Source organism: Nuphar pumila, chromosome 15 (genome assembly GCF_984573655.1).
Source record: "Nuphar pumila chromosome 15, dmNupPumi1.hap1.1, whole genome shotgun sequence".
In the NCBI taxonomy this organism is placed as follows: Eukaryota; Viridiplantae; Streptophyta; class Magnoliopsida; order Nymphaeales; family Nymphaeaceae; genus Nuphar; species Nuphar pumila.
Window position 1 is genome coordinate 32570045 of NC_143263.1, and position 14382 is coordinate 32584426.

At 36.0% G+C, this 14382-nt stretch overlaps 1 protein-coding gene across 1 annotated transcript in view; it reads left to right on the top strand.

Annotated features, from left to right (window-relative positions):
- Positions 1 to 13876, top strand: part of LOC149815043 (glucosamine inositolphosphorylceramide transferase 1-like) — a 30943-nt gene extending 17067 nt beyond the window's left edge. Inside the window, exon 4 of the mRNA XM_089989207.1 lies at positions 11399 to 13876. Within this exon, the coding sequence (XP_089845333.1) occupies positions 11399 to 13075 (1677 nt within the window). The 3' untranslated portion in view covers positions 13076 to 13876. The remainder of the gene's footprint in view (positions 1 to 11398) is intronic.
- Positions 13877 to 14382: the final 506 nt, after the last annotated feature.

Genomic DNA, 14382 nt, shown 5'->3' on the forward strand with positions numbered 1-14382 from the left:
CTTTGGATTTTTCACTTTTAAAGAAATTTTCTTTTTCAAGAAAAGTCACATTTCTTGACACATACAATTTACCATTTTGAAGATCATAGCATCTGTACCCTTTTTTATTTTCAGCATATCCTAAAAAGGCACATGGGATTGCCCGAGGGAAGAATTTATCGTTCTTGTTTGTAAATACAAAACATTTGCAACCAAACACTCTTAATCTGGAGTAGTCTGGAGCTAAATAATAGAGTTTTTGAATTGGAGATATATTTTCTAAAGAAGAAGATGACATTATATTGATGAGATAAGTGATAGTTAGAGCTGCTTCAGCCCAAAACCCTTTTGGCACTTGACTTGCTATTAGCAAAGTCCAAGTAGTTTCTATAATGTGGCGATGTTTGCGTTCCATAAGACAATTTTGTTGAGGGGTGTTTGAGCAAGATCGTTGATTAATAATGCCATATGAATTAAGATAGTTTTTAAATTCTTCAGACATAAATTCTCTCCTTGAATCGGTGCGAAAGATAAAAATATTATTTTGAAATTTGTTCGGGGCCATTTTATGAAAGATTTGAAAGTGAGCAAAAACTTCAGATTTATGTTTAAGAAAATAAATCCAGGTATGTCTAGAAAAATCATCAACAAAGATGACATAATATGTATAACCGCCTTTAGAAATAACTGGTGTGGGTCCCCAAACATCCGAATGTATTAGCTCAAGAGGTTTTGTAGAAACAAAGGTTCTACTAGAAAATAGTAATCTTCTCATTTTTTCAAGAATACAGTCTTTACAAGCAAAATTTTTAGATTTACAAATTTTTTCCAAACTTGGGAAGTATTGAATTTTAGATATATGAGGATGGTCAAGTCTTTTGTGCCATGTCTGTTTCCAATTTCTGAACATTTAAACAAAATACATTCTTTGTTAGTTCCAAAAAGTCCATGTAATATAGCCCTCATTCTCTATGGCTTTCCCCAATCAACTTCCCTGACTGACGATCTTGTATCCAACAACCATCAGAAGAGAAGGATATATTACATCCATAATCAGAAATTTAAGAAATAGATAAAATGTTTAATTTCAGTTTTGGGATATATCTAACTTTTGGAATATAAAAAGTTTTGGGTTTTTCAAAACATCCAACTCCTTTTATATCGAGAGATGCTCCATCTGCTGTAAAGACCTTTGAAATATTCGAGTTATTTTTAAGATATTCGGATAAACATTTGTAATTTTGGGTCATATGAAATAAGGCACCAGAATCTAAGAGCCAAGGAGAGTTACCTGGACCGGATACAGATGCGACTGATGCTCCAGTTGCGGCTTCAGCGAAAGAGGATGCCCTTTGGAGAAAGGGTTGAAGGATCTCCATTAATTGAGCCATGGAAACAAGTGCATCTTGATCTTTTGGCTCGACTTCAACTGCTGCAACCTTCTTTTCATCTCTCTTTTTTAACTTTGGACATTGGGGTCTATAGTGCGCCAGTTCATGATAGTGATGACAAATCACTTTTCTTTTGTCAAACTCACCATTCTGCCTTTCAAAATGGGGTGACCTATAAGTGCGAGTATGATTCTCAGGCTTAGATAATGCTAGGACAGAACCATCATCAACTTTAGAGGAACTTTTTCGGAGACGATTTTCCTCCATTGTTAATTCTTCAATAGTTTCCACAATAGAAGAAACTTTTCCTCGGTGAAGGAGGGCCGATTTGGTGGACTCAAATTCCAGCCTTAACCCAATTATAAGCTGGTAGAAATGTTCAACATCGAGTTGCTTTTGGCGAAGCTCAATATTTTCGACATAGTGCCATTTTGGCTCTAAAAGAGATAGTTCTTCCCAAAGTTCGGATAACTCATTGTAATATTCTCGAATTGATTTGTCTCCCTGGGTCATTATCCGAACCTTCTCTTGAAGATTGCACACATGTGCAATATCTTTAAGAGAATACATATTTTTAAGGTATTCTCATGCTTTATTGGCATGATCAAATTTGACAAGACTAGAGCACTTTTTAATGTCAATACTATTGATAAGCCATGACATTATTTTTGCATGTCCCATTCTCCACTCTTTCCACTTTTTTTTTATAGAAGGCTAAAGCCTTTATTTTTTCCTCTTCTGATAATGGGACCTGCTTATCTCCCTCTTTCTTGGTAAGGGATAGTTTAGGTTTCGAATCGGAACCATCCACGATCCCCCATAAGCCTTTACCCCATATGTGGTGTTTCATGATTGAAGCCCACGTTACATAATTTGTGTCACTTAATTTCATAGGGATGATGGTGACTTTATCATTGTCATCCATCGTTTACAAGAGAAGAAAAAAGAGAAAGAAGAAAATAACAAAAAAAAGGAAGTGAGAAGGAAAGAGATACAATACAAAGATGTTGAAGCCCTTCAAATGATGCCATTTGAAGTCGATAATGAAGTGATAAAACACCTCTCTCTAAGTGACACAACACTTTGCAAGAACAAGGTGATGACACACCTTTTGCACAAGGGACACATAAATCGAGGTGGCCTTTCTCCAAGATCTAATAATCCGCGGCTCTGATACTATGTAATGAAATGGTGATCTTCCATGAATGCACTCAGATCACTCAAAAGGAAGTGTCTAAAAGACACTTTAAGCAAGACCCATAAAAGGGTAAAAGCGAAAAACCACAAATAAATAATGCAATTTTATTGAAGTAGACAAATGCTTAAAAAGCATTTGAGAAGTAATTTTACAAGAGGGGCTGAACCCCTATTTATACAAGAGCAAGAGGGAGAGCTCACCTTCTAGTCGTTGGACTAGTCCAACGAATAGAAATCTAGCCGTTGGACTAGTCCAACGACTAGAAATCTAGCCGTTGGACTAGTTCTAATGACTAGATGTTTGGTTAAGTTTCGGTTGGAACTTAACCAAACCATATTATCTAGTTCTATATGAACTAGATAATATAAAATACATAAAAATAAAAGAAAAATAAAAATAAAAATAAAATAAAAAATATATATAATATAATAATAATAATAATATTATTATTATATATATGTTACATTTTAATAATTATTCATAAAAAATCATGTCATTATACTCCGCAACAAAATAGACTAGCTGAAAGGAAGCATAGACATAATGTTGAGACTATTAAAACACTTCTTATATTAAGAAATGTTTCAAAAATATTTTGGGTCAAAGCCGCTCTTACGACGATTTATTTGATAAATAGGATGCCTTAAAAAACTATCAAAAACATTTCTTTCATTGAAAAATTATTTAAAATATATTATGATTCTAAGAAGTTGAGTCTTTGGTTGTAAATGCTTTGTTCTTATTGACAAAAATGACAAACTTTTCCAAAAAGTTATTCTTTGTGTTTTCTTAGGCTATGTCGAAAATCAATAAGGGTATAAATGTTATGAAACTAAAAGGAACAAGCTATATATCTAAACAAATGTCACTTTTCTTGAAAAAGAAAATGGATGTGGTAAAGATAAAATCCAAGAGCATTATGACTATTCATTTCTGTTTTCCCTTGCCAATGAGCATGTGAGTTGTGATGACATTCATGATGTGTATGAGAGTGACAATGAAAACACTCATGATGCACATGGAAATGTGAATAAGGGTCTTGATAATATAGATGAACTTCATAGTTAAATTCAAATTTATACTCTACGTATTGAAGACCATCTTCCATGTGCTTTAGAAAGATATTCTCAAAATCAAGGTATAGATTCCTCTAGTGTTAGAAGATCCATGAGAATTTTAAAGGCTCCTAGTAGATTTGTATCCTATGATTCCTTTGAACCCAAATATAGAGTATGTCTAATGGTTATACACTCATACGTAGAACCATCGTCTTACCATGATGCTATAAATTATCAAGAATGGATTAGGGCAATGAATGAAGAATTAGAAGCTTTAGAAAAGGCAAAAACTTGAGAAATTCAAACATTAGCTAAAGAGAAAAAAATATAGGATGTAGATAGGTTTATAAGATTAAAACTAAAAGTAATGGGACATTAGAAAGATATAAAGTCGGATTAGTAGCAAAAAAATATAGTCAAGAATATAAAATTAACTATGGTGAGACATTTGCTCTGGTTGCTTGAATGACTACTATTAAACCTCTTATTTCTATAACATCAATTAAAAACTGACCCATTTTTTAAATGAATGCGAAAAATGTCTTTTTAAATGGTAATCTCAATAAGAAAGTGTACATGGATCCCCCACTAAAATTAAGTTTAGCACATAGAAAAATTCTTTAGTTACGAAACACGTTGTATGACCTAAAACAAGCCTTCAAGGCTTGGTATGATTGATTCAGTAGTGTAATGGCACAACTTGGTTTTAAATCTTGTTATACAGACACTGCATTGTTTGTTAAGTCTTCTAATGCAGGAATAATGATATTACTTCTCTACGTTGATGATATGATTATCACAGGAGGTGATAAGTAGGGAGTTAGGCATATTAAAGATGTGCTCAAAGCCGACTTTGATATGACAGACCTTGATTTTTTTTTGTACTTTCATAGAATAGAAGTAGTTTACTCACCTCATGGTTACTTGTTATCGCAGACCTTGTTAAAATACATGTAATCAATATATATAAATATATATATTCAATCATACCCGATAAGGGTATGCCTGTAATTCTGCCCAATAGGGGCATTGTAGTCTTTTTTTTCTTCTTATTTTCCTTTTTCTTTCTTTTATTTTTTGTTTTCTTTTTCCTAAAATGCATTTAATGCATTCACATTGGGGGTCCCAACTAAGAGTCATTGGGCCCCCAACGGTCACAATTGTGACCGTTGGGAGCCCAATGACACCTTGTTGGGCCTCCCAATGTGGTCTCTCTCTCTTACTTTTCTCCCTTTCTCTCACTCCTCCTTGCCTATAAATAAGTGGGGTCTCTCCCTTTGTAATGTATGGCTTCTTGAAACCCTTTCTTGCATTTATAAGAATTTATGTTTGCAAGCCATTGTTGGCTTTTGTGTGTCCTTTTTGGACTTGTTCTTTGCTTTCTATATGTGAATGTCCATTGTTGAACATTGTTTTTATTTTCGCATATTTCATTACATGGTATCAGAGCCAAGTATATGCTCTTGATTCTTGATATAGCTAGTTGACTAGTTATATTTTTCATATTGTATTTCTCTTTCTTGGTTTGTCTTCTTGAGTTTAAAATGGAAGGAGGACAAAAGATTGATCTCTCCCTCAAACTTAATGGTTCAAACTACATGATGTGGGCCGCCGCTATGGAGAACAACCTCAAGGGTAAAAAGCTTTGGGGATATGTCATGGGCACTATTCCGGAACCGCAACTCCAACTCACCAAGATGGATGGTGATCAAGAAAAAGCTCTTGAAGGAAATGCCCACATGAAGGCCATTGAAGATCACCAATCTAAAGTGGAAGATTGGGAAAGCAAGCATGCAAAAATTCTTGCTTGGTTCATGAACAATGTGGAGCTTAAAATTTGCACCAACATTGTTAAATTTCGGATGGCAAATGAAGCATAGTTCTTTATGAAATGTATGTATACTCAAAAAGACCTTGCTTATCAATTCTTTCTCCAAGAAAAAATCCGGAGTATTAAGCAAGGGAAAATGGGTGTAAGAGATTACTTTAGCACCCTTGGACCCTTATGGGATGAGCTATCTATACTAGAGCCAAAGTGGATTTCTAGTGAAGATGTGGAACTAAGAAGAGAACAAATGGAAAAAGAACACTTTTTTCAATTTCTACATGGACTTAGGTCCGAATATGAACAAGTTAGATCTTTCCTACTTCATAGATCTAAGCCTCTTCCTTTGGAAGATGCCATAGCCGAAATATGCGAAGAAGAAACTCGTCTTGGCATTATTAAATGAGAAGATGAAGTTTTGGTCGTGTCTAAACCCGGCAATCATGTGAAAGCCTATAAGCCTCCGCACTTTAGGAGGAAAAATAACTATAATGGCAACTATAAAAAAGCCATTTGCCATCATTGCCAAGAACCGGGTCATATAAGACTTAATTGCCCTAAGCTAAATGAAGCACCAAAAAGTAAGGTTTCTTCCGTTGAAGAAATTACTCAAAAGGAGGAAACTATCAAAGGGAATGAGTCCTTCTCTCTTGCTCAACTATCGGAAGCACTTCAAATTCTACTCAAATTGCCATCAACTTCGGGTGCCGCCATAGCTTCTTCTTCTCCAGGTATGTCTTCTTGGATTCTTGATTCAAGAGCTTCCTTTCATATGACCCCTCTTGAAAATGGTCTTTCCGATTTATGTAATAACTCTAAAAACTCTTATGTTTCAACCGTCGATGGTATATCTTTACAAGTAAAAAGTTTTTGAACTTTAATTTTTTTCAAAGATTTCTTTGTGCCAAACGTAAGAGTGGTACCTCAACTTAATTTAAATCTCATTTCTGTTTCTTAAATATGTGATCATGGATGTGAAATCTCCTTCTCAACTAAGGATTGCTCTATACAGGATCTCCGGTCCGTGAAGCAGATTGGGCAAGGACATAGGAGGGGAGATCTCTATTACATGAGCAACTTGAAACTTTCCACTAACTCTTTTTGTAATCATGTCCAAGATAAAAATATTGAAACTTGGAACCAAAGACTTGGACATCCAAGTTTCTCAAAAATGTACTCCTTTCCTTTTAGAAAGAAATTTTGTAATGAGAAACATTTTGTTTGCAAGAATTGTATTTTTGAAAAAATGAAATTCACTTATTTTCCAAATAGAACTTTTGTGTCCAAAAGACCTTTTGAGTTAGTCCATTCGGACGTTTGGGGACCTTTTGAGATACTCCTATTATGTTACTTTTATTGATGACTACACTAGATATATGTGGATCTATTTTCTCAATTTAAAATTTGAAGTCTTTGACTTCTTCAAGAAATTTCATATGATAGTCAAAAATCATTTTTCAAGTAATATCTCTACTCTTAGATCTGATTCGGGTGGAGAGTATCTATCAAATGAATTTCAAAATTATTTGGAAACAAATGGAATTTGTCATCAAAGATTATATCCTAGGACTCCTCAACAAAATAGTCTAGCCGAAAGAAAGCATAGACACGTTTTGGAAACCACTAGGACACTTCTTATTTTCAAAGAAATTTCAAAAAGTTATTGGGCCGAAGCCGCTTTAACTTCAACTTGATAAATAGAATGATATCTCCATCCTTACAAAATACATCTCCATATGAAAAATTATTTGAAAGAACACCCAATTTCAATAGATTAAGAATTTTTGGGTGTAAATGTTTTATCCTTAAACATAAAAGAGATAAATTATCTCCTAAAGCTATTGAATGTGTTTTCTTGGGATATGGAGAAAATCAAAAGGATTTTAGATGCTTCGATCTTAAAAATAACAAACTATATGTATCTAAAGATGTAACTTTTTTAGAAAATGAAAATGGTTTTGAAAAAACTAAAGATATTGACGAAAGCGAATATGCTTTCTTATTTGATCTTCTCTCTCAAGAAGATGTGACTCTTCAAGAAGAGAAAATCTCTAATGATTTGTTGAATGATCTAGAGGATATTCCTCTTAACAATGTTGAAAATGAAAGTGATAGACCCATCCAAACTTATGTTAGGCGTGGTCAACAAGTTTCCATTAGTGCCTTAGAAAAATACTCTCAAGGTTCCAACATAGAAGAAACCTCTTTAAGGAGATCCGGTCGAATCTCCAATCATTCTAATAAGTTTGTTTCCTATGAATTTCTAACACCAAAGTATAGAGCGTGTCTAATTGCGTTATACTCTTTTCATGAACCTTCACATTATAATGAAGCTAAAAACATTCCCCAGTGGGTTGAAGCTATGAACTTAGAACTTAGTGCCCTTGAAAAGACAAAAACTTGGGAAATAACCTCATTACCCACCGGAAAGAAATCTATTGGATGTAGATGAGTCTTCAAAATTAAAACTAAAAGTGATGGGTCATTAGAACGCTATAAAGCCCGGTTGGTAGCAAAAGGATGTGCTCAAGAATACGGTATAGACTATAAAGAAACCTTCGCTCTCGTAGCTAGGATGACTAGTGTTAGGACTCTTATTGCGGTTGCGTCAGTTAAAAAATGGCCTATTTATCAATTAGATGTTAAGAATGTATTCCTAAATGGTGAATTAAATAAAGAGGTTTACGTGGATCCTCCACCAGGAGTATGTATTGGTGAAAATAAAATGTATTGGTGAAAATAAAACTCTCAAACTTAAAAAGGCATTATATGGTTTAAAGCAAGCTTCAAAGGCTTGGCATGATAGATTTAGCAAAATAAGTTTAAATTTTCGCTCATGTTATACTGACACTGCTTTGTTTGTGAAAAGTGCAGGGTCTTTAGTAGTTATTCTACTACTTTATGCTGATGATATGATCATCACTGGAAGTGATGAGCAAGGAATCAATGATATTAAGAAAGTTTTAAAAGAGAATTTTGACATGTCTGACTTTGGTTTCTTAAGATATTTTTTAGGAATTAAAGTAGCGTACTCTCCTCGAGGGTACATTCTCTCTAAGATGAAACTTGCTGCTGACATTTGTTCCAAGTCTGACATCTCCGATTATAAGAAGACAGAAACCCCTGAAGTTATCAATGCAAAGTTAAGGCTGGAAGATGTAACACTCCTTGAGGATCCTACTCCCTACCGCCAACTTGTTGGGTCTCTGACTTACTTATCTATCACTTGGCCATACATAGCTCATGCAGTTCACTCAGTCAGTTAGTTTCAACATGCACCTACAACTGTGCACATGAGTGCAGTCTTAAGGATAGTCAGATACATCAAAAACACCATAACTAAAGGAGTTTTTCTTTCCTCTTCGTCATCACTTGATTTAATTGCTTATACTGATGCTGATTGAGGAGGAAATCCCAATGATAGAGTCTCAACTACTGGTTTTTGTGTTTTCTTAGGTGACTATGATTTCTTGGAGATGCAAAAAGCAGCACAAAATATCATTGTCCTCAACAGAAGCGGAGTATCGTGTAATAGCCACTACAACCATGGAGCTTGTGTGGCTTAGAAGTCTCCTCAGTGATATGGGCATAGTCATCTCTACTCCTTCGAAGATGTGTTGTGACAACAAAAGCGCAATCTATATCGCAAGCAATCACACCTTCCATGAGCGTACTAAACACATCGAGATGGACTGGCACTACGTTCGTGATGAATACCTAAGAGGAATTATAACACTGCCTTACGTTACATCCGAGTACCAGTTAGCGGACTTTTTCACTAAAGCCCTTGCTGCTCCTCGTTTTATGTTCCTTCTCAACAAGCTTTCGGTTATATCCCCGTAAAGCTTGAGGGAGGGTGTTAAAATACATGTAATCAATATATATATATGTATATATATATATATATATATATTCAATCATACCCGATAAGGGTATTCCTATAATTCTGCCCAATAGGGCATTGCAGTCTTTTTCTATTTTTGTTTTTTCTCTTTCTTATTTTCTTTCTTTTATTTTTTGTTTTCTTTTTCCTAAAATGTATTTAATGCATTCACATTGGGGTCCCAACTAAGAGTCGTTGGGCCCCCAACGGTCACAATTGTGACCGTTGGGAGCCCAATGACACCTTGTTGGGCCTCCCAATGTGGTCTCTCTCTCTTACTTTTCTCCCTCTCTCTCACTCCTCCTTGCCTATAAATAAGTGGGGTCTCCCCCTTTGTAATGTATGGCTTCTTGAAGCCCTTTCTTGCATTTATAAGAATTTATGTTTGCAAGCCAGTGTTGGCTTTTGTGTATGTCCTTTTTGGACGTGTTCTTTGCTTTCTACATGTGAATGTCCATTGTTGGACATTGTTTTCATTTTCGCATATTTCATTACAGACCTATGTCACACAGACTCTTTTAACAGGGCACCGCACCCACGTCGCATTCGCACCCAGGTGGGTGCAACACTTGGACACAACTTCCTTTGTGTTAGGTGAAGTCAACCACATTGACGTCTATTTCTATCCAAAAGTAGATTCAATTAACTCTAATCAAGTCCATTTTTATTTATATTATATATATAAATACATAAATGCACACATACACTTAGTGTTAACTTAAAACTGTTCGTGATTAATATGGTCATCTAAATTAGTATGGTCGAGACAATTGTTTGAAGACTTGGAAGTTCACATTGCAGAATCCTCGAGATTATGTCTTGACAACGAGAGCGCATTATACATTTTTAGCCATCACGCATTCCATGAAAGGACCAAACACATTGAAATTGATTGTTACTATGTTCGTGAGAAATTTCTGAAGAAGATCATCACGTTGCCATATGTTTCATCCGAGTATCAACTGGCGGACTTCTTCACTAAAGCGCTCCTGTCACCTAGATTTCACTTCTTACTTGGAAAACTCTCGGTTGTTACACCACGAGTTTAAGGGGGGTATTAAGATTATGTACTGAACATATATGTATATATATATATATATATATATATATATATATATATATATATATATATATATATATATATATAAATGTATGTAAACTGAAATACCCATCAAGGGTATTTCAATCATTTCACATTGTACTAGTGGTCAGCCCATTAGGGGCTGACTTAGTCCTTTTTATTTTATTGTTTTGTATTTTTTTTGTCATTAAATGATGATGGGACAACTCCAACTAACTGTTGGAGCTGCCCCCAAAGGTAACAACCGTTGGGGACTAGCCCAACAGCTAGTTGGGCTCCCCCACTCTCCCTCTCTTGTTATAAATAGGGATTCTCCCCTTGTATATTTTCATATTTTTTCAAGCATTTTGTTATACAAAAGCATTTATTTTTACTCTCTTGGCCCTTGTGTGAGTGGTGTGGATTGATCGATAAGTGGTTCTTTGTGGGTTGGTTGTCTTCTTGTAAGCCCATAAGCGACTCTTATTTGTTTTTATTCTTATTTAATTACAGGTGCATTCATAAGATAGGGTTTCACTTTGCTGCACGGTATTACCTATGCCAATAGAAAAGGCTGTGGTCGTGTGGATGGGAGGCTTGTCCATGCAGGAATATATTACTATCCTTTTTAGTTTTAGAACAAGTCAACAAGGTGTTCACCGAAAATTTTGCCACATGCTTTACTATTGTGCATAAATGACATCATGAGGTTCTTTTGAAACAAGCTGGATTAGTTGATCTAAAAGTCATAGAGTTCATTTTACAACTTGGTCATATAAATGACATAAAGATGATATTTATATATATAAAAGTTGACATATAGACTTTTGAGATGAATGTTATGGTACCCAAATTATTCAATATAGAACCGCTGACCTTAAAATATGCTGTCTTATTTGCACGGCTTGGATATTAAAGTAATATGTATTGATGTTTCCCAAATTTCTTATGGTGATTAGCTTTAAAGGTGACAATTTGTAACTTGTTTTTTTTTGTGTGTGCAGATATATATGATGCCTGAGGGTAATAAGAAGAGGGATCTTCGGCTTTATCGTGCAGTGGAGTTTCCTCTCAAGTGGACTCTAGAGAAGGTACTTTTAAAGAAACCACTAATAGATGCCACCATGATCCAGTATGAAGGGTACTACTGGCTTTTCGGTTCTGATTTCACCCATTTTGGTACCGAGAAGAATGCTGAGCTCGAAGTCTGGTATAGCAGCTCACCACTTGGTCCTTGGAAACAGCATAAGCAAAACCCAATACACTCGAGGGACAAAAGTTTAGGTGCTCGAAATGCTGGAAGGCCTTTTATATATGAAGGTTACCTGTACCGTACTGGGCAGGACTGCGGTGAAACCTATGGTCGAAGGATTCGTGTATATAAAGTGGAAATTCTCACCACAGACAAGTACAAAGAAGTAGAAATTCCACTGGGAATCGAGGAGTCAAAGAAAGGCCGTAATGCTTGGAATGGTCTCAGATACCACCACCTAGATGTTCAGCAGCTTCCATCGGGTGACTGGATTGCTGTAATGGATGGAGATCGCATTCCTTCTGGTGATTCAACCAGGAGGTTTTTAATTGGATTCATGGCATTCATTTTTCTTCTTGTTCTTGTCACAACCATTGGCATCTTGGTAGGATCTCCAAGCTGCATGTGTCCTACATGCTTCTGTTTAGGCTCTAGCAAGAGAAATTACTATTTTTCGCTATCTGCTTGGCCACAATTCATTTTGAAGCTACGAAGATGTTTTGCAGGATTGAATAGAAACAGTTCATCGGTTAGAGGGCGACTGAGACCAAATACATGCTGTGGCATGTCAATTCTCTGTGTTCTTTCTGTTATTGGAGTGTTGTCTGTATGTGTGGTTGTTCGGTCTCTCTTCGGAGGAAATGGTGCTGAAGAGGCATACCAGTTTAAAGGACATCATTCTCAATTCACGATGCTGACAATGACATATGATGCTCGTATATGGAATCTGAAGCTATATGTAAAGCATTACTCTCGCTGTTCTTCAGTTAGAGAAATTGTCGTGGTTTGGAACAAAGGAAATCCTCCTGATCCAGATGAATTTGATTCTGCTGTTCCAGTCCGTATCCGTGTGGAGAAACAAAATTCTTTGAACAACCGCTTCAAACTTGATCCTCTGATAAAAACCAAAGCTGTTCTTGAGCTTGATGATGATATAATGATGACATGTGATGATTTAGAAAGAGGGTTCAGGGCATGGCGTGAGCACCCAGAGAGGCTGGTTGGGTTCTATCCACGCCTTGTCGATGGGAAGCCTTTGAAGTACAGAAATGAGAAATATGCTCGAAGGATGAATGGTTACAACATGATCTTAACTGGAGCCGCATTCATGGACAAGGACATCGCCTTCAATAAATATTGGAGCGAAAAAGCGAGAGAAGGAAGAGCCATGGTTGATAAGTTCTTCAACTGTGAAGATGTGTTGATGAATTTTCTCTATGCTAATATGAGTTCAACAAGAACTGTGGAGTATGTTCATGCTGCTTGGGCTATAGATACATCAAAGCTATCAACTGCTGCCATTAGTAGAGACACAGAAGCACATTACAGGAAAAGAACCAAATGTTTGGCGACATTCTCGGATAAGTATGGTCATCTCTCTGCTAAAAAATGGCCGTTTGGTAGTCGTCTAGATGGTTGGGATATTTAGGCCAAGTTGAGTTTTACTCGACCTATGCTTGGAAAATTTTCATGTTGGCAATGCCAATAGATTCAGAGCTGATGTCCTCACCGTGCTGCCACTCAACAAGATGCGCTGGAAATGGACAAGAAGTTTGGTGTTATGTTAGAAAATCTAATTTCATGGTCACCATCTGTGGATACATGTTATATCATAGTTTTTGGTTCTGATCTTCGACACTTTGCTCTTGAAGTACTTGCAAGAACAAGACCCAAAACTAACAATGAGGATTTGAAGGTCTTTAGCTTCTGCACATTGATGTGTTCTTTTGATCAAAACTAAATGGCTCCCAAGGAAGTATAGTTGTTTTACAGTCAGATGAAAAACTTCCAATGGAGACTTGAAGCCATCCTTGGGGGTTAAGGTTGACCTGGGTAAGCTGTGCAGTAGTGATGATGGATGTTTGTAGAGATAGCACATAAGATGTAACAGGATGAAGGTGGCATTGTTTTCTTAGTTCAAATAGTTATCCACAAACGACGTGCAATGACTTCAGTGTGATTACTGAAAACATTGCTACTGCATTTTTTTTATGTGAGTATCTTCATTCCTATCCTCTGTTTCCACTTGTTTTATTGGTTTGCAAAGTGTGTGATTGGCATGATCTTGAAAGCTACTTGAAGTTGGTGCATGGGTACAGATATGCCTAGCAATTTGCTTGAAACTCTGTGTGGGTCTGTGACTGGCTAATTTTGTGATCATTTGGTTTTGGAGTAAACCTGTATCAGTTGGAGTTGCATGTAATGTTAAGGGCTCTTTTCTATTGCTGAATTGTTGGGGTGCTTTGAAGTTGAGGTGGATGCGACTTGCACTTGTTCTGGAACACTTTTGCTGATGATCAAATTGATCAGTTTAAACCTAAACTAGATCTAAACAAGACATACATCATATCCCATGTTTGGACTCCGTAGATGAAGTTTTCTATCTATTTAATCATAGCCGATGTTTGGGCCGGTTAGATTCGATTAAAGAAACATTAGCCCACAGAATGGACACCCATCCTAGTCAAATGGCAATAATACTCTAAAAATGACTAAAATACTTGCCCTAATACTTTTAAACTCAACGGGCACTATAAAAAACTCAAAAAAATCACGTTTCTCAAGATGCTGGGGTCTTGGTGGTTAACCTGAGGTCTCTATATGTCCGTTTACAAGGAACCTCTTGCCTATATCAGGAAATTCAGAAAAGTGAGGCCCACTTTTGGAATTAGCAGCAAAAGGTTAGCCCCTAAACGGTGTTTTTTCTAAAATAAACTGTAAAATGTAGAATAAAAA